This window comes from Protopterus annectens, chromosome 3.part0 (assembly GCF_019279795.1).
Source record: "Protopterus annectens isolate FY-2018-M chromosome 3.part0, PAN1.0, whole genome shotgun sequence".
Lineage (NCBI taxonomy): Eukaryota > Metazoa > Chordata > Ceratodontiformes > Protopteridae > Protopterus > Protopterus annectens.
The window spans coordinates 1594614177-1594634334 of record NC_056731.1 but is presented as its reverse complement, the minus strand read 5'-3'; the positions used below and the strand labels follow the sequence as shown (position 1 = coordinate 1594634334).

At 46.8% G+C, this 20158-nt stretch overlaps 1 protein-coding gene across 1 annotated transcript in view; it reads right to left on the bottom strand.

Annotated features, from left to right (window-relative positions):
• Positions 1 to 20158, bottom strand: part of MTDH (metadherin) — a 1697336-nt gene that overhangs the window by 1252266 nt on the left and 424912 nt on the right. The window contains exon 3 of the mRNA XM_044065932.1: positions 18769 to 18853. Coding sequence (XP_043921867.1) covers positions 18769 to 18853 — 85 coding nt within the window. The remainder of the gene's footprint in view (positions 1 to 18768; positions 18854 to 20158) is intronic.

Genomic DNA, 20158 nt, shown 5'->3' with positions numbered 1-20158 from the left:
ACGCCGGACCTAGACTTTGGAACTCAGGCTGACTGCGGGTAGCCTGCCAGCAGGATAACTCAACTGTAATGACTGCAACAGTGAAACACGATGAATATCTGTAGAGTTGTCCATCTTTATCAGTAAGTCTGTCTTTATCAGTAGTCCTGGATGAAGTAAGTCCTTGAAGGCTGTCAGGGCATTCTGAACAGTTAGCATCTCTTTCTGGTTGATATGCAGATGCATTTGTTTTGGGCTCCATATGCCCTGAATGCATATACCCACCAGGTGGGACCCCCAAGCATAGTCTGATGCGTCTGTAGTTAGGGTTTGGGTGGCAGGGGGTAGAGTGAATGACAGACCCTTGTTTTGGTGACATGTCACTGCCAACCAAAGAAACTCCTGTTGTAAGCAGGGAATGAGAGGAATTAGAAGTTATGTACGCACCATAACGTTCCATCTGAGTAGGTGTATTAATTTGTCTGCAACCTGTGGGTTATGGATCCGATATCGGATCCGAACCGGCATGGTTTACCAGCTATGGATCCAAGCTCTCAGCTCCTCCCCTCACCCATAATGCCATGCTCTACCCTCATGACCTCAGATCGAGTTTGCCAACAGCAAGAACACCCTGAAAAGGGTAACACACAACATGCAGGAAACTGAAAGGCCAGGGGGATAGGAGGGCGGGATGGTTGCAGACAAATGAATACACCTACTCAGATGGAACGTTATGGTGAGTACATAACTTCTAAATCTGAAGTAGGAGATTCATTTGTCTGCAACCTGTGGGACAGAGTCCCCAGCTACCTGAATCTTGGCCATCATGGAAGGATATTCGAGCACCGGAGCCAAAGGATGCTCTACCCCTAGATGCAAGATCCAACTTGTAGTGGGAAATAAAAGTATGAGATGAAGCCCACGTGGCTGCTGCACAAATATCATCTAGAGGAATCCTAGCCTTAAAGGCTGCCGAGGTAGAGACTGACCGGGTTGAATGGGCGTGTACACCCTCCGGTGCGGGCCTTCCTGAAGCTTGATAAGCCAATAAGATACATTGTGAAATCCAGCGAGACAGAGAGACTTTAGAAATTGGCTTGCCCAAATTAAATTTAGCAAAGGAAATGAACAACTGGTCGGATTGCCTATGACCAGCCGTTCTGTTTAGATAAAATCTAAGTTGCCTGTGAACATCTAAGGAGTGAAGCTTGTATTCACCTTTGTTTTCATATTTAGGAAAGAAAACAGGGAGGTTAATGGATTGATTAATGTTTGCTTCAGAAGCTACTTTAGGAAGAAAGGACGGGTTGGTCCTGAGGTAAACACGGTCCGGATGAAAGACCAAGTAAGGAGGTTTAGCTGATAATGCTTGGAGCTCTGAAACTCTCTTGGCCGATGTAATGGCTACTAAGAAGGCAGTCTTGAATGACAAGAATTTGAGATCTACCGTAGCCGCTGGTTTGAAGGGGGGGGGGGCGGTCAAGGCCTGGAGAACTAAGGAAAGGTCCCAGGGAGGAACCGCTTGTTTTACAGGGGGCCTGAGAAGGAAAGTACCTTTAAGAAAAATTTTACACAACTTGGCTGACATGAGTGGACTGGAGTCATGACCAATGTGATAATGTGAAATTGCCGCAAGTTGTACTTTGACTGTGGAACTGCTGGCACCATAGTTAAAAAGAGTGGTTAAGAAGTCAAGCACTAAAGGGAGAGGAACTGTGAAGGGGTTCAGGCCTTGCCGCTCCGCCCACAAAGAAAACCGTTTCCACTTGCTACGGTAGACTTTCCTAGTGGACGGTTTATGAGCTGCCACCAGGATCGCCTTAACAGGGGACTAAATACCGGGAGTCCTGATCAAGAGTGGAACTGGAGCAGCCAAGTGGTCAGCTTCAGGTTGTCCAGGTTTGGAGGAGATAGGCAGGATGGATGAGATATCAGATCCGGAATGGGATCTAGAATCCAAGGGGGATTCACCGAGTGAGACCTTAGGAAGGGGAACCAGATCTGTCGAGGCCAAAACGAAGCAATGAGAATCATTCTGCAACCCACCTGAGAGGCTTTCTGAAGAACTTGGAGCATCAGAGGCAAGGGTGGATAAGCATACAGAAGACCGGGTGGCCAAGCATGCACCAGAGCGTCTCTTGGGGAACCTCCTGGAGGAGGTATCAGAGCAAAAAAACTGTCGCACTTGGTGTTTGAGGGAGAGGCAAAAAGATCGCATGAAGGAGTTCCCCACCGTGCGAATATGCGTTCCGCTACTTGAGAATTGAGAGACCTCTCGTAAGGGGTCAGAATGGTGCGACTGAGCTTGTCCGCCAGGATGTTGGACCGACCCGGAATGTGCGTTGCTATTAGAAAGCGGTTGGTGGAGATTGCCCATTCCCAAACTCTCATGGCTTCTCGACAAAGAGGGTAAGACCTCGTTCCTCCTTGCTTGTTGATATACCAGACAACCGACATGTTGTCCGATTGAATCACAATTGTTCCCAATGGAAGAAAGTCCTGAAGTGCTAGCAACGCTAAGAGCACTGCTCTCATCTCTAGAACGTTGATATGCAGTAAGGTCTCTGAATCGTTCCACGTGCCTTGGACGGTCCAGCCATAAAATGCCCCCGAGGCGGGAGGCGTCCGTGGTCACCGTGGCGAGAGGGGGAGAAGCACAAAATGGGCGGCCTCCGTGGAGATCTGGGGAGTGAAGCCACCACAGGAGGGACCGCTTGCAAGACTTGCTGATCGCAATGGGATGATGCATAGGAAGAGCAAGGTATGACCACTGTACTAGGAGAGTCCACTGGAGGATGCGCATATTGAGCCTGGTGAGAGGAAGAAGTGCTATAGCAGACGCCATGGACCCTAGAGCCCTCAGGACCAACTCTGCCGGAACAGAACTTGAGTGGAGAATGGCCCGCACCTGGAGCTGCAGATTTTGAACTCTGTCCACAGTGAGGAAGGCTTTTAAACTCCTTGTGTCTAACCTGGCCCCTATAAAATCTAATAGCTGTGTGGGCACTAGGTTGGATTTCTTTGTGTTTATAGTGATGCCCAGATTGGGAGCATAATGGAGAAAGGAGTCTCGCGCCAATAGTAGTAGATGCCTTGTTGGGGCGGTAAGGAGCCAGTCGTCCAGGTAGGGGAAGACCTGCACCCCCTGAAGCCTCAGGTGGGCCGCTACCACTGCTAATACTTTGGTGAACACCCTGGGGGCTGTGGTGAGACCAAAGGGAAGGACCCGAACTGGTAGTGACTGGCTCCCAGCCGGAAGCGGAGAAACCTCCTGGAGCGCCTGTCCATTAGGATGTGGTAGTACGCATCTTTGAGGTCTATGGAGCACATCCAGTGATTTTCTCCCAGAAGGGGGAGAATAGATTGCAGAGTGACCATTCGGAACTTTTCCTTGGGAACTGCCTGGTTCAAGAGAGAAAGGTCTAAAATTGGTCTTCTTTTTTGGCACTAAAAAGAACCTGGAGTAGAACCCTGATCCGATCTGGTCTGGGGGGACGGGCTGGATGGCTCTTTTCTTTAGCAGATGGCCAATTTCTGCCAAAGCGGCCTCCCGTTGACCGGGTGGAACGTCTGGGAGGGACTTCAATTTTGGTAAGTGACGAAAAGGGATACGGTATCCTCTGGATATGATCTGGAGAACCCAGCGGTCTGATGTTATGGACTCCCATGCCGCTAGGTGCCCCGAAAAACGTCCCCTGACTGCCTCCAGAGTGGAGCAGCCGGGCAACCCCTCAGGGTTGCTGCGTGGGCCGTTCAGAGAAGGGTTCTCTGGACCCGAAGTTCCTGGGAGCCCCTCTGCCTCTAGGGCGGCATCCTCCCTGTCCTCCTCTGCCACGGAAGGACTGGTTGTCCAGAGCAGGCTGGGATTGCTGCGACTTCCGGAACCACATCTTCTTCTGACCCTTTTGGTTCCTAGAATAGGGCCTCTGGGGTGCAGAGAAGCGGATTCCGACGGCAGACAGCATCTCCCCGTCCTTCTCGCTCTGGGTCAAGGTGTCATGACGGTTTTGCCAAAGAGGGCAGAACCATCAAAGGGGGCATTCGCAAATGACGCTTTGAAGGGCTCTGAGAAATTGCAATGACGGAGCCAGGCCTGACGTCTAGTGACTAGACCTGCCCCTGCGGCTCTAGCGGCGCCTTCCGTAGCATGGGAGAGTAGCCGCATAGAGGTATTGGTAACTGATCTAAGAGTGGCCATGCGGGTGGAGTGCAGCACCTTGTCCTCCTCCAACATGGACTCTGGGGAGATGCAGCGTATTCTTTAATGAGATCGCTGCATCCTAATACGTGTGCCAGGTAGTTCAGTGCCCTTACGAGAAGGTCGCTGAACTAAACATCCGCTTCCCCAAGCGGTCCATCATCCGAGACTCCTTGCTCGGGGATGGACTGAGGACTCTCCTGAGCAAGTTCCCTCTTGGTGGCCGCCGTCAACATGGCATCTACCGGAGGCCCCTTACTCCAATGGGCACGGTCAGGCGGTGGACTGAGGATCCTGTCGGGCCTCTTAGGGATTGGCTCCACGGTGTCCGGTTCCTTCCACGCCCTGGTGGTAATGAGGTCCACCAGGGGTCGGCAGGAGGACACCCAAGAGGTAGACGGGCCCGCTTCAAATGCCTCCAAGAACACGGACTCGTCCGAGGAAGACTTGGGGGCAGACCACCCCTTATGCGGAGCATTTCCATGATGTCTCCAAATGAGACATCCTCGGGGTGACCGTGGGGAGCCTTCCCCTTCCTCCAAATCCGTGTCTTCCGTGAGAGACTCGGGAGTCAATGTGCCTTCTTTTGCACGTATGCTTGCGAGGAACATCCTCTGGGGGCTGTCAGAGGACTCCTCGCAAGCAGCAACCTGTTCAGGGGCAGCTTGGGGCACAAGCGGGCTGTCCCAAGGGCGGATGGTGGAAGCCTGACCCAGTGCAGAGGGAGCGGGCGGGCGAAACAAGTGCCGGGGTCCGGAGACCCTCAACAGGGCCCTCTCCACTACATCAAAGGCCGAAGGGGAGCCGACCTCGACCAAAGGATCCGACAATCGGCTCCCCTCGGATCCGAAGAGTGGATCGGAGCCGGCGCCGAAGCGCTCGGATCCGAAGGGACAGTGCGCTCCGACACAGACGGTGCCCAAGGAGCACTGATCCCCCCGGATCCGAAGCTCGGATCCAGGCTCCGAGGTCAGATCCGATGCACTTGAGGGCAGGGTCGGATCCGAAGTACCAAGTACTATCGGCGCGGACCCACCCCCGGCTCCGAAGCTGCTCGGCTCCAACTGCTCCGAACCCGGGTAGCGGGTCGGAGAAGGAGCAATTGGCTTGAAAAAGGGGTCGAGCTCCCCCCCAGGGGGGGGGGGGAGGCAAGAGCACTCCCATCTGCATCTGGGCCTGGATGAACCTTCTCATCATCCGGTCCAGATCAGCATCCGATAGGCTGTACGTTGATCTCGACGAGGCTACCGAGGTAGGCCTTGAGTGCCTCCTCGATAGCCTCGACGGAGATCGGGTCTCCTCCTCCTCAGGTCCCGGTGAAAAACACACTGGAGACTGGAGCCGAGGAGGAGGAGAGCCAGCAGACAAGGGGCGGGAGAAGCCAGCTTGGCTGGCGGGGCCGAAACAGAGGTCTCGGCCCGCGCTTATGGTGCTTCTCCCTCGGTCCTTCTTCCTAGCATCCCTCTCCTCCGAACCAGAAATGAGAGGTTGAGTCCCAGGAGGAGGAGGGAGCGAGAGGGAATAACCGTGGGGCGGTTACCGAAGGAGCGGAGGTCGGAGCCGAGTCCGGCAAGAGACCCGCCAAAACAAGCTTGGACCTCCACTCCTTCAATGCCCTGGGGTTGAACCCTGCACAAATGGAACATCCAGATGTGAGGTGTTCAACCCCAGGCATCTAACACAGTGTGGCCATCAGCTGGGAAAGCTTATGGCCACACTCGGGCACTTAGAGAAAATAGCCTTGGGCTGCTCAGACATCCCAAGCTAACAAATAAAAGTTACTAGAACTAAAGTAAAGTAACTAAAAAAACAAAAATCACTCACAGGCCCAACACACACACTACGCTACCAGCGAGGGAAATAAATTTAAGATTAAACTCTAAAAAAAAGTAATAATACAAGAGGGAAACCTACACTTTCACACAAATTAACCAAAAAATTTTTAAATTTGACTAATTTAAACACTGAATATAGCACTTAGCTGGAGAGCTGGAAAAACAATCTGGTCACCATGCGCGGCAAACGAGATCTGAGGTCATGAGGGTAGAGCAGGGCATTATGGGTGAGGGGAGGAGCTGAGAGCTTGGATCCATAGCTGGTAAACCATGCCGGTTCGGATCCGATATCGGATCCATAACCCACAGGTTGCAGACAAATGAATCTCCTACTTCAGATTCATTGTTTCCAGACTGTGACAATGTTGACTCCATAACTTTTTAGGTACCACTGAAGTTTCCTCATATGCAGTCTTGCATATGGAATTAGTAGAATGCATGATACCATGAACCCCAAAGCCTGCAGAATTTGTCTTGCAGATAACTAGGTTTTTGTTGCCATCTGTTTGAAGTATATAGTCAGTTACCTTTGTTTGTCTGGCGTAAGGTAAGCCATATGGGCAGTTGTATTCAAGCTTGCACCCAGGAATGTAATTTTTTGAGAGGGTACCAGTTGTGATTTATTTTCGTTTATTGTGTACCCTAGGCATGTTAGAAGCCTTTTTACAAACGCCAGATGTTGAAGAAGAATGTCCTTGTTTTCTGCTTGAATGAGACAGTCGTCCAAATAAGGACAGATTTGTATGCTTCTTTGTCTGCAAAATGCAATTACTGGTGCCAGGCACTTTGTAAAGACCTTGGGCGCAGTAGATAAGCCAAAGGGCAGTGCAGAGAATTGGTAATTCATAAAACCTGCCTTGAAGCGGAGGTATCTAGAGTCACTAACCAAGCGTTCTTGCCCAACATGGGCAGTAGCTGTTGCAAAGACAGCGTTTTGAATTTTGGGATGTCCATGAATGTGCTCAAAATCGATAAGTCCAGTATTGAATGCCAGGTATCGTCTTTTCTGGGTACCAGGAACAGTCTTGAATAAAACCTTTGTCCTTTTATCCTGTTCTGGTACTGGTTGAATGGCCCCCATATCCATGAGGGACGTCACTTGTTTCTGAGCCTCTGCCCATTGATTTTGTGGCAGATGTGGCCAACCGTTTGGAATTGGCAAAGTATGGAAATGAAATATGTAACCCTGGGATACTATGTTTAATACCCACTTGTCCTGGGTAATTAACTGCCAATTTTGAGCATAAAGTGCTAATTTTCCCCCCAATGGGGCTGCCAAAAGATAAGTGATTGGTAATGGTACAGGGAAGTCACTGAGACTGCTTACTGTAGGGATGTGCTTTGTTTCCTCCAGATTTGGAGGTAGAGGCACCCCATTGACCTGTAAGAACCCTGTAATTGGTATCTAGAGCCTTTTGAGTGCCTGGATTTGCCTTGTGAGGGTCTGTTGGACACAGAAAAGGACCAATTATTAGTAGGCCAGTGCCTACTGAATCTGGGTGGCTGCACTTCTAAGAAATCTTTTACAGTTTGCATTGATTTAGCTTCATCTTTCATTTTCTTTAAAACCTCTTCTGCCGTATTACCAAAGTATCATGCTGGAAAGGTGCATCCAACAATTTAGCCTTAACATGCTCAGGCAGATTTTCCTCCTTGAGCCAGGCATGCCTTCTAATCACAGATCCAGTAACTGCGGCCCTGCAAGAGGCCTCCAAGGAATCAAAACAACATTGCAAAGTATGCTTTCCAACCTGTTTTGTTGCATGCAATAATTCCTGTAATTCTTTATTTTCCACACAATCAGAAATCAACATCATTTTCTGTTTCAATAAGCCCATAACATGCTGTTGATATTTAAGCTTATGAAACTGCCAGTTTAAGGCCCTAATTGCCAAGGTTGCAGACGTATAAACCTTCTTTCCCCATCTATGCAGCGCCCTGGAATCTCTATCAGAGGGGGTAGGAGTTTTGGCTGTGGAGGCCTTTACACCTTTGGGACCCTGTGAGATAGTTTCAGGATCAGCAACAGGATTTTTGAATAAAAATTTGTGGGAGTCAGGAACCCTGTAATATCTGTCTGGCTTACTAGGAGCTGGAAGTAGGGAATCAGGAGCCATGCTTGATTCCGAAATCACATCATCAACAATGTCTAATACAGGCGGTATAGCCAAAGGCCTATGCTGAGGAAGAAGAAGAAAATCCCTAAGCCTCTTTTTTGATTCAGAGAAATCCTGACTCTCCCAATGAAAATGTTCCCTTAAAGTATGCAAGGTTTCACCAAAAGAATAATCCTCAGGAGGAGATGCAGATGGAATGGACACTTCTGCATCTGAATCCTCATAGGGTGGTATAGAAAATTCCTAATCAGAAGAAATAGAAACCTGATCTGAAGATTCATAATCAGTGTCTTGCCTAGGCCTCTTAGCGGGGGGAACCTCTGATCAAGGTAATTAAGTCCTCAGCCATTTTGATCATCTGTTTTTTTTAGGCATAGGGGCCTAAGCACGTGGCTCATGCGTCGGTTTTTTAGACTTAGAAGTTGTTTTTGTAGCCGACATCGGTTTTATATAGAAATGTTGAGGCCTGAAAACACTCTCAGAAGCCGGTGCCTGCTCAGCGGCTCTGGACCCATCCGAGGGAGAGACATCCGTGGGTACAATACTCTGAGAATCTTGCGGCATACCAGACTCCGCATGGGTCTCAGTAGAGGCCTGCGACTCAAAAGTAGCAGGTATCAGGGGCTGCAAAAGCATCTCACTGAGTACTGGCGAACCGGCGACTGGAAAATATTTTGAAGCAAAAATATACAGACGCTTAATAGTGCGTTGGTTAAATCTAGCACAAAACCGAAAGCAAGGCACATTATGATCTGGGCCTAGGCAAGGAATACAGTACAAATGAAAATCCTCATGAGGTATTTGCTTCCCACAAGTAATGCAATTATTAACTTTTACTGACATCGGTAAGGAGCAAGAAAAAGTTTCCCCAACAGGGGACTTAGCTTTAATTGAAGACTTCGGTTCTGAAACTCGAATGCGAAAATTTCAGGAGTCGGCTGACCGGCACTTGCGAACTGCTTCTGCTTCGGGCACCGCGCGGCAAGAAAGACTGAATAAAATGGCGTCGGCTGCATCTTTTATACCCCTGATGACCTGACGTCATGGAAGAGGAGACAGCAACCGACACAGGACCCAAGACTTTGATATTTAGGCCGATTGAGGGCAACCTGCCAGCAGATTACCCAAATGTAATGACTGTAACAGTGAAACACGAAGAACATCGGAGTTCACCAGCTGGTAACTGTTTTAGATTTTCCAATTCTATCGTACAGTTTCTCTCACTAAAACCAAACCATACTAGCCATGTTGTTTAATGCTCTAACATAGAACGTACTGGACACAGACTCTCTTCTCTAACTTATCTATCATCCTTGAACTTTTACTGGTGGGTTGGGACAGCTTGTGCATCTTCTGAGACATCCTTTTCCGTAACCACACTATCAGTATGAAGTCAACAAGAGGCCTTTTGTTCCAGTATGGCCTGTCTTTGAGTTATGAAGAATTCCACCAGGCTTTCGTGTTATGGGCTTAACCACGTCCGGTTCCTTCCACACTTTACTGCAAACCATATCTATCACAGTTTGTCTTGGGGAGGCACTACTCATGCTGTCGGGTGAGAGAAAGTATAGCCCTCCTCGAAGATCTGCTCATAGGAGTAGGTGGGGTCCACTAGCCATGATCCCCTCTACCTCATTTTTAATAATTCACTGAAGGATGAGTCCTTTGGAAGTGGATTTGGGGGAACCTCCCCTTCGTCCAGTTCTGTGTTAGGAATGGGACAGTGAGTGGGATTCTTGATGCTTCCTCTTAAATTTCCTCTTCTTTGGGGAGGCTCAGGTGGAAATCCTTGTCCAAATTTCCTTGGGAAAAGTGTTCTCTGGATTTCACCAGAATAGGCATAATAATCCTCTTGTTCTGAGGGAGCCTGGATAATGGTCCATCTTCTGCAGAATCTTGGAGTGTCACCAGTACACACTAATATAATAGGCACAAAAGAACTAGGAGCAGTTCTCGCCTGCAATAGAGAGTTCATTGTAATGCTCGGGTCCACAGCTATGGAGGCCAATGGGACCAAGGTCAGTGCTGGCATTATCAAGCCCTCCCCGACCAGTGGAGAAGAGGCATCCAAAGCAGTGACCAAGATGAAGACATTCAAACACCGACTACACTACCACCAAAAACATCACTGAAGCTATTACCACTGAATCTCTGTGTCAAAGACAGGATGCCAACCACCTGGTCTATTAACAATCATTATTCACGTGTTCAGAGTCAAAGTCACCAGAGCCAAAGTAGTTTGTACGGGACAGGTAAGATCCATCTGCACCAAGATGCCCAACAGAACAGTCTGTTCCATTGTTGCTAGCTCCAAAAATGGACCCAGAGGAGGAGGAATGGCAATATGGGTTGCTGGTGGAAATTCTTAGCCCACAGTGGGAACAGTCAGGGTTGAGATGACACCATACCAATGTTAGGTTTTGACAGAGGCCAAGATAACCATAATGTCCCATCTGTGTTGTTCATCTTCATTCATCCATTACTGATGTGTGTCTGTTCCATCCTAGGAACAGAGTCGGTCGTGTAACAAGCTCATGCCAGCCAAAAAACTCTTTGAGTTAAGCTTTTAGTCATAGTGCCCTCTCCCTGTTACCTCAGATTGAGTTTGCCTGTGATAAGGAAAGCAGAGGCGTTTTCTGAGCAGATCCCCTAATGTGGGATTGGACCAAATCCGAACCTCCAGGAGCCCCTTGGAGGGGGAAGGAGGGTGGGACGTAATGAATGAATAAAGATGAACAACACAGATGGAACGTTATGGTAAGAACATAACTTCATCTAATGTTGTTAATCTTCATTCATTCCTTACTGATGGGATGGGACAGAGTCCCTAGCTACTTTATGTCCTGGGAGGCCCTTATAAAAGAATGTTCCTGAGTACCATCAAACCAAAGGAAGCTCTTCCCCTGGAGACCAAATCCAATTTGTAATGAGTGATAAAGGTATGAGGGGTAGCCCAAGCTGGAGCTGCACAGACATCGCCCATTGAAGCCTTAGCATGAAAAGCCACAGAAGTAGCCACTGATCTAGTGGAGTGTGCTTTGACTTTGACTGGTAGTGGAATTTTATTATGACTGTAGACAAAGGATATGCAGTTTCTCAACCACTTGGATAAAGCTACTTTAGAAACAGAGTTTCCCAGTTTGTGGCCTGAATAGGAAACAAATAATTGGTCTGACTTACGTATTTGACTTTGATCTATCCAGATAAAAATGTAATTGTCTGTGTACATCCAGTAAATACAGACAATATTCTCCTTTATTTGAATAGTTAGGGAAAAAAAAGACTGTTAGATCAATTGTCTGATTAACTGCCAATTCCTGGACTGGATATGTTTGGGTGAGTCAACCCCTGTGGGTGCGAGATCAATTCTGGAATTGGATCCAGAATCCATGGTTGGCATACCAGGTGAGGCCAAAGGAAGGGAAACCAAACTTGTTGTGGCCAGTAGGGTGCAATGAGGATCACTTTGCTTCTCAGCCGAAGGGCTTTCTTTAGAAATTGTGGGATCAGGGGAAGAGGAGGGTAGGCATATAGAAGTCCCATGGGCCAATTGTATATTACAACGTCCCTTGGGGACTCCCCATGCAGGGGGTTAGGGCAAAGTAGCTGCTGCATTTGTGATTTGCTGGGGAGGCAAACAGGTCGCAGCCAGGCTGGCCCCAGCAGCTGAAAATCCTCGCCGCTATGGTTGGATTGAGGGACCACTCATGAGGCAGGAGGATATATCTGCTCAGTTTGTCTGCGATTACGGTGGAATCCCCTGGAATGTGCATTGCTGTCGGAAGCTATCACCCATTGCCAAATCCTCATGGCCTTTCAACACAACGGGCAGAACTTGGTTCCCCCTTGTTTGTTGATGTACCAGACTACTGACATGTCGGACTGGACAGCAATTGTTCCTGACGGGAGGACAAATTGGAATGTCTGCAATGCTAGGAGCACTGCCCTCAGTTCCAGAACACTGATATGCAGGTTGGCCTCTAAGGTGGACCACGTGCCTTGAACTGTCTTTCCCTGAAAAAGTCCCCTCCCCCACCCTATCAGGGAAGCATCCGTGGTCACTGCGGCCTTGGGCTGTGATGGGGAGAAAGGACAACTCCAAAGGCCTTTTCCTGGATTCATCCACCAAGTTAAATCTTGTCTGCATCGGTTTGTTATGCAGACCTGGAAGGACATAGGATGATGCACTGGATACCACTGTGCTAGAATGAGCCACTGAAGGAGCCTAATGTGTAGTCTCGCTAGAGGGACAATTGTGATCGATGCTGCCACTGAACCTAGAAGGTGGAGGACAGCTTGCACTGAGGCCGTATCCTGACAGAGTATCACCCGCAGTTGTGCCCGTAGTCTCACAATCTGTGATCCAGAAGGGAGACTAGACAAAAATGGGTACTGAACATTGCTCCTATAGATTCCATGTTTTGAGAGGCAGTCAGGTTACATTTCTCCCAGTTTATAGAGATTCCTAGAAATTTTGCCAGTGTCATGGTGTAGTTTAAGGCTATTACCAGTAGACGCTTCGAGGGGGCGGTAAGGAGCCAATCATCTAAGTACGGAAACACTTGGAATACTTGTAGTCTCAAGTGAGCTGTAACCACTGCCATGCATTTGGTGAACACTCTGGGGGCTGTAGAGAGTCCAAAGAGCAGCATGTGGAATTGGTAATAATTGGCTCCCAGACAGAAGCAAAGGAATCTTCTGGAGCATTTGTCCATTTTTATATGGTAATACACATCCTGAAGATCTATAGAGCACATCCAGTCATCTTTCTCCAAAAATGGGAGGATAGACTGAACCGTGACCATCTAGAATTTTGCTTGGATGACAAATTTGTTCAGAATGCAGAGATCCAAAATTGGTCTCCAGTCCTCTGTCTTTTTTGGCACTAAAAAGAATCTTGAGTAGAATCTGGATCCTATATGGTCTGGTGGGACTGCTTGGATGACTTGTTTTGATGACTTTGGATAAAAATTGAAAGGGATGTGATAACCTCTAGCTACGATATTCTGTGCCCAAGAATCTGTGATTATTCTTTGTCAGGCAGGGTGGTGCAGAGAAAAACGTCCACCGACTGCTTCCAGAGGAAAGCAATCGGGCAGCTCTTCAGGAGCGCTGGCAGGGCTGCCCAGAGAAGGAATCTCTGGATCCCTGGTTATGCGGACCCCCTCTGCCTCTGTAGGGAGTCTTCCAGAAGAGCTACCCCCTCTGCCCCAGGGAGAAAACTTGCCACGTGTGTCATATAAAGGACCCTGGGATTTCTTGTGCCACATCTTTCTACTCCTCTGATTCCTAGAGTAAGGTCGTTGAGGGTTGGAAAAATGTACGCCCACAGCAGACAGGGTTTTGCTGTCTTTCTTACACCTGGCTAACATGTCTTTCACTTTCTGGCCAAAAAAGGAAGAAGCTTCCACAGGAGCATTAAGAAAAGAAGACTTAAATGGGTCCGCAAAGTCACAAAGGCACATGCAGGTATGACGTCTCATGACAACTCCTAAACCTGCAGCTCTTGCAGCCCCCTTGGCTGCATGAGAAATTAACCACATGGACGAGTTGGAAATTGACTCCAAGGTTGCAAGCTGTGAGGCAACATTGTCACGTACCTTGTCAGAGACTGCTCCTGCTAAAATTTCGGAGAGTTCCGAGAACAGGTCTCTCTGAAGCCTAGTGAAATGTGCGAAATGTGAAATGTGCGAAATAGTTCAAAGACTGAATGAAAAAGGTCGATGAAGCAAACACTTGCTTCCCTAATCTGTCCACTGCCCAGGACTCCCTGTTTGGGGGATGGACAGTCTGGATCTTCTTGGTGAACTCTTTCCTCGTAGCTGCAGCCACCACCATACCGTCTACTGGTAGTCCTTTTGACCAATATGGACTTTCTTCTGGAGGAGACAAAATTTTGTCTGGTCTCCGGGGAATTGGTTCAATGGTATCATGACTCTTCCATGCACACTGCACGACGAGTTGGACTAGCTCATCTGCAGGCAGGGTCACCCAGGAAGTAGAGGGTCGGGCACAAAAAGCCTGCAAGAATACGGACTCCTCAGAGAAAGGGTTGTTGGGCTTCCAGTCTCCCCGCTGTTTCAGAATTTACAGTATGTCTCCAAAGCAGACATCCTCAGGGGGTGACCGTGGAGACCCCTCCTCTTCATCACAGTCCATATCTTCAGTGAGGGACTCCTCAGGGGAGTCCACATGCTTCCTTTTGCATGTCCTCTTTCGTGGTACCTCTTCAGCGGGAGCTTCTGAAGAGGACTCCTAAGAGGGGCACCTTGCGGTAGGGTATCTTGAGGGTCTTGTGCCCGAAGTCCCAATGTGGTGGTCTGTGTCAGCTGCGGCTCAAAGGGAGGACATATCCGGAATTCCGACACCGACAGTTTGCTTGCAGCGGCAAGGGCCCTCTACATCGCTTGGAAAGCTGGCCCACCCAAAGAGGGGTGGGAGCCCAGAACTGAGAAGGACAACCTCGGAACTGGGGTCACACCTTGCTCCGACAGGCCTACTCTCAAGGAGGGAGCCCCAAGAGGACTCGGTACTGTCAGGACTCCCTACTGTCAGGACTCCCGGACCCATAGTAGACTACGCCGAGGAAAAAATAAGTGACGTACTAGGGGTCACAGTACCTGCAAGTCCAGTCAGGATCCTGAGGATGGCCCAACTCCAAATGAGCCGAAGACCAAAGGGTTGGCTCCGGAAACGCGGGGAGATCCACCAATGGAATTGAAGAAGTAGGAACCGAGAGAGGCGTCGGTGCTGAGAGTTTCAATACCTGCAAGGAGGTCAAAGGCAGAGAATAAGTTGGGAGTCCATGGGAAAGACTCCCAAGTCCAGATGGGAAGAGAGTCCTATATCGCAGTGCAATCCTTCTGGCCATCAGCAGCTGATCCACAAGACACCCCACGTCCAATTCTGAGAGGCTCCTGGTAGATCGGGGTTGATATCCCCAACTGGGAGTCAGACCTTTCCGGAAAAGGGCTGTACTGTTGCCAAAACAAAGGATCCACCGTGGGTGAATATCGTGTCCGAGCATATGTCCCATTGGCACCATGGTCTCCAGACCAGTACCATGTGTAGGAATAGTTTCCAGTGCCAAATAGGGTGTAGTAGAAAAGGGAGGCACAGCTGGTGCTGGTGCTGTAGTCATTGTCAGTGCCGTGGCCAGTGCAGACATCAAAACTTTTGAAGATGATGCTGAGGGGGAAGTATCCAGCTTCAGTACCGAAGACGGCGTTGTGGAAGGCGGTTGAGGCCCTGGAGCCATCAGAGTCAATTTGGGTAAGTTTGCCTTTGGTTCAGACTTCTTATCACCAGAGGGTGAAAAAGGAACAAAGTGTGGTCTTTTCCTATGTTCTCTCTTCAGAGGGGAAGAGCCCTCCAACCAAATAAACAGCCTCTGAGAATGGCGTTTTTAGAAGTCCCTTTAGTATTAATTTGTTCCTTCTCGTGTTCGGGGTATGAGAGCTGAACCCTTTACATATGTCACAAGGCGGCTGAACTGAAAGGTGTGGGACACCCAGACAATATACGCAAGAAAACATGGGATTCGGAGTTAGGCATTTTTGCAACGACACTGGTCGCACTGCTTAAAGCCTGTAGTCCCTTTTTTCTCTGGCATGGTGCAAAAACAAATCAGATTAGTCAAAGAGAAAACACCAACAATCACCAGAAAAGGAGCAACTATATAAACCCTATAGTACAGAGGAAAGTTTTTTTTTTTTTTTATATACAATACAAAAAATGGAAAATAAACAGAAATACCAACAATGGTATTAAAAAATTACCTCAAAAGGTAAGGGAAGGGAAAGAGTGAGGGGGGGAAGGCCTGTACCAATGATGGTACTTGAGATTACCAAGTTGGTAAGGTAAGTAGGAGAAAACACAAAGCGGGTAAAAAGTTTAGTGACTAATCGAACAAGGGTATAAGCAATGTAAATAAGAGTAAACCTGAAGAAAATGAGTTTTAAAAAACAACTTTCTAAAGCACTTAGCTGAGAGCTGGCTTGACACATCCTAATGGTTACGCAGCAAATGAGATCTAAGGTAAAAGGGAGAGGGGCAATATGGGTAAAAGCTTAGCTCGAGAGTTTTTTGGCTGGCATGAGCTTGTTACATGGCTGACTTGGTTCAGAGGACGGAACTGACACCCATTAGTAAGGAATGGATGAAGGTTAACAACATCAGATCATCTGTTTCTAGTCAACTTAAGTCAGTCTCCTAAGGTATTTGTGTGAGCAAACCGAAGCCGGTGAGGGAGGTCTTGACAAAATTAACCTGGAGATCTCCTTCTCCAACCAGAAGCTACCTGTATACCATCTCAGTGTAGAGTCGTCAACAGTGCCAGAAGATAATTGCAAATGAGGAGAGGGTGGCTTGGTAGGAGTGAAAACACTAGACATCTCTCTACTGGGAAATGGAGAAGAGATATACAGAGTTTTAGAGGTGGACAACCTTCTCTAGGACTGGTCGGTCATCTGCCTTCCTCTTTCCCTCATTGGCGCCAATTCAGAAGAGAGGATGCCTTTAACTCCCAGCTTGTTCCTATGTCTACAGCCAGAGTTTGAGAACTGAAATTCTTACAGATAATGCAGTCACTATTGAGACAAGATGCCCCTAAATAAACCTAACACAATTCAAAAGGCTTTTTTGGTGGTATTTTATACCCACAATGTTTGCACTTCTTAAAATCTGTCTTTCATTCCTTATCCATGCCCAAATCTGAACAGCTGAAACAATCTTCAGTCAAATGCCAACAACTCTACCAGAGAAAGTAAAAAGGACTGATATGAAAAAGTTAAGACGGCCAACAAACCAAACAGCAGCAAGGAAGGGATGCAGATGGGTGGAGATAGTAAGGTAGTTGAAAATGGAAATGCAGGAAAGTAAAGTGCCAAAGCAGCTTAATGATTGACAATTAATGTATTCTCCTTAGCTGTCCACTACTACTCCAGCTGCTTAGAGAAGTCTCTGTCTAAATGGCAGAAATGAGATCTGAAGGATTCAGCAGCAGCACGGCATCATGGGTAGCAAGGAGCTCAATCTTGTGAGGAGTCTGTTGCTGTTATTAGAGGGTGCCAAAAACACCAGTCCTAATGTTCCACTGTCTGGACAGAACTAAGAAATGCTGTTTTTCTCCTTAATGGATCCTTTGATAAACAGATTTAAGGAATGGATATGCGTACCAGATTAGTATCAGTTACACAAATCTACTTACTGGTAGATCTCAAGAAGTTATTTATGAGGAAGGTTAATTTGAACAAAATTTTTTTTAACGTTACTTTTCTTTTTTGAACCAGAACGGATGATATATGTTTTACTGATTTCATAGCTTGCATTAGGAATACCCACCTTTGGCTTAATGTTTGTATGTATTTTACAGAAAATAGTCGCTGAATATTTAGATGTTTTTGTTTACATATAAAATGGATAGACACAGTCTACATTTTTTAGAAAGCCTACCTCAGCAAATACTTCTTTTGCATACTTGAAGTGCAAAACTGTCAAACTTAATTCGGGCTTTTATGGGGAGTTTTACTGAGCAAGGGGACTGTGCTCAGGGGCCTGTAATTTTGAGAGGGTGGCAGAAGACACTGTTCTTGTGAACAGAAACACAGACTTGTCTATGGAGAATGTAAAGAATTAATATATTAGAAGTGAAATGAGAACATAATTAACAAACAGAAAAAAAAATGTTTATTTAGTAACAATACATACACCCCCCCACACACACACCAGACTGTCTTGGACAGTAAGAAAACAATGGTATATGCTCACTTCAGATGAAATGCTTTCACAGTTAAATTTACAGATTTCGTGCAGCGGTTCATGAAGTACTGTATAATATTTAGTATTACATAGTACAATACTGCCAAAGTAGTTGGGCGATAATGAAGAATGCTAGGGTTGTTTCACCTGTACATACAAGCATCGTAGACAGAATTTTGATATTTCTGTGCATTATTTTAAAGCCTCAGAGAATATAAATTACTATCACGGAGCTGTAATTCATAAACTGAAATGTCTATGGGACAAATGCATAGGTCAGACTATGAGACAAGTGAATTCCAGACAACCATAAGAGACAAAGTCTCTATATACCTAGTCATTTTGCAATGCCATAATATTTTATTACATACTGTGTGCTACAATTCAGATCTTTTCCTGAATGTGTTTGATAGAAGGAGGCATGGTTTATATTTATTTATGAAACTTTACTGCCAGCTGGCTTGACTAATGACTTACCGATTTAAGTATTTGTTATAAATGTGTTAAATACACATTAAATAATTACAAAATCTTTATAAATAAGTACAAAACTCAGCTATTTCTTTAAGCAATCTTTGGATACCTACTACTGAATGTAGTCAATTACGGAGTGCATCTACAGAATGGTTGTTCTTAATGAATGGGATCATATACATGTGTTTATGGTGGTAATTTAAACCTTTGAGGACATAAGGAGAGATGCCAGTTCTGTTTTTCTTAAGTGAATAAAGTTGCCATTAAGGTAGCCAAACTTTTGGTAAAAGTGTTTCTACTTTGTTTATGCTACTAATTCTATAAGGTGTTTGCTAGTAAAAGCAGTTTGATTTCAATAAATTACAGACAAACTTTAAAAGATTACAGTTAAATTCATCTATAGTACCTTCATCAGCTTCTTTCTTGTCAGGAGGTGATGTTTCGTGCCCTTGTTTCTGGTCACTTTTTTGCTTTTTCTTCTTGTTTTTTACCTGCTAAGAAAAGAAAACTCGTTTACACAGCAGCGCCTTTTCAGGCCAAACTATAACAAATATATGACAACAGAGAAAATACAGTTGTGTAGATAACTTATCATAATTGTAGGTATGGAAATAGATTAATGATGCAGTACTGATTCTGTGACTTTCTGCCATGTAGAAGCCCATGGCCTCCAGAATACCAGAGTCTTTCTCCTTCCCCACTCAGCCATCAGGACATCGGACCTATAACGGGCATGTTGGCCAATACTGTCTTCAGGTCCTTCTAGTCTGGAATACTGGTGGTCAATGCCTGTAGGTGAAGCATGACCTGCCAAACTGATCTACAGTGACAGACTGACACAATGATCTACAGAAGTTGGATAACAGGAGTGGGGGGTGGAGAATGGCAAGGGAACCTACCCCAACCCTAGATAGCAAAAAAGAGAGGAAGGAGCGAGGGAAATGGTGCTGTAAAGTACAGTTGTGTACACTTACCATAAATGCAGATGTTCGAGTGTATTCACTGTTGCAGTCATTACACTTGGGTTATCCTGCTGGCATACCCTCAGTCGGCCTGAATTCCAAAGTCTAGGTCCGGCGTCGGTTGCTGTCGCCTCTTCCCTGACGTCAGAGCGCCAGGGGTATAAAAGATGCAGCCGACGCCATTTTCTTCAGTTTTTCTTGTCCCAGATGTCAGGTGCCCCCAAAAGGGTAGGCTAACGAAATATGCCAATAAAACAAGCATGCACCAAAATATATTATACCTTCATCTACAAGCAAATACACCACATAGGTTGTATAGATTAGAAAAGTGCAGATAAGTTCCAGCAAAGAAATGGGGGATGGTGGGTGGGTAACCTGGACTGCAACAGTGAATACACTCGAACATCTACATTTATGGTAAGTGTACACAACTGTACTATGTTCTTCGTGTTTCACTGTTGCAGTCATTACACTTGGGTTGAATCCCAAAGCTATGGTTGGGAGGCTGGAGCTAGTATAGCATTAGGAGCGGCTATGAGGCCCTGCAGAACTGCAGTGGCAAAGCCTGCCCTGGATTTAGAGTAGAGTGGTAAATGATGGTGCTTTGTAAAGGTGTGCACTGAACTCCAGGTAGCAGCCTCTAAAATGTCTTTGGTTGATACTCCCCTGAGGAAGGCTGCTGAAGTGGTTGCTGCTCTGGTTGAATGTGGCCTAATGCCCTTAGGCACTGGCTTGCCATGTTGTGAAGAGCAGAACCGAATGCAGTGGCCTATCCATTTAGAAATAGTCTGCTTTGAGATAGCCTTTCCTTGTGATCCTGCAGCATATGCCACT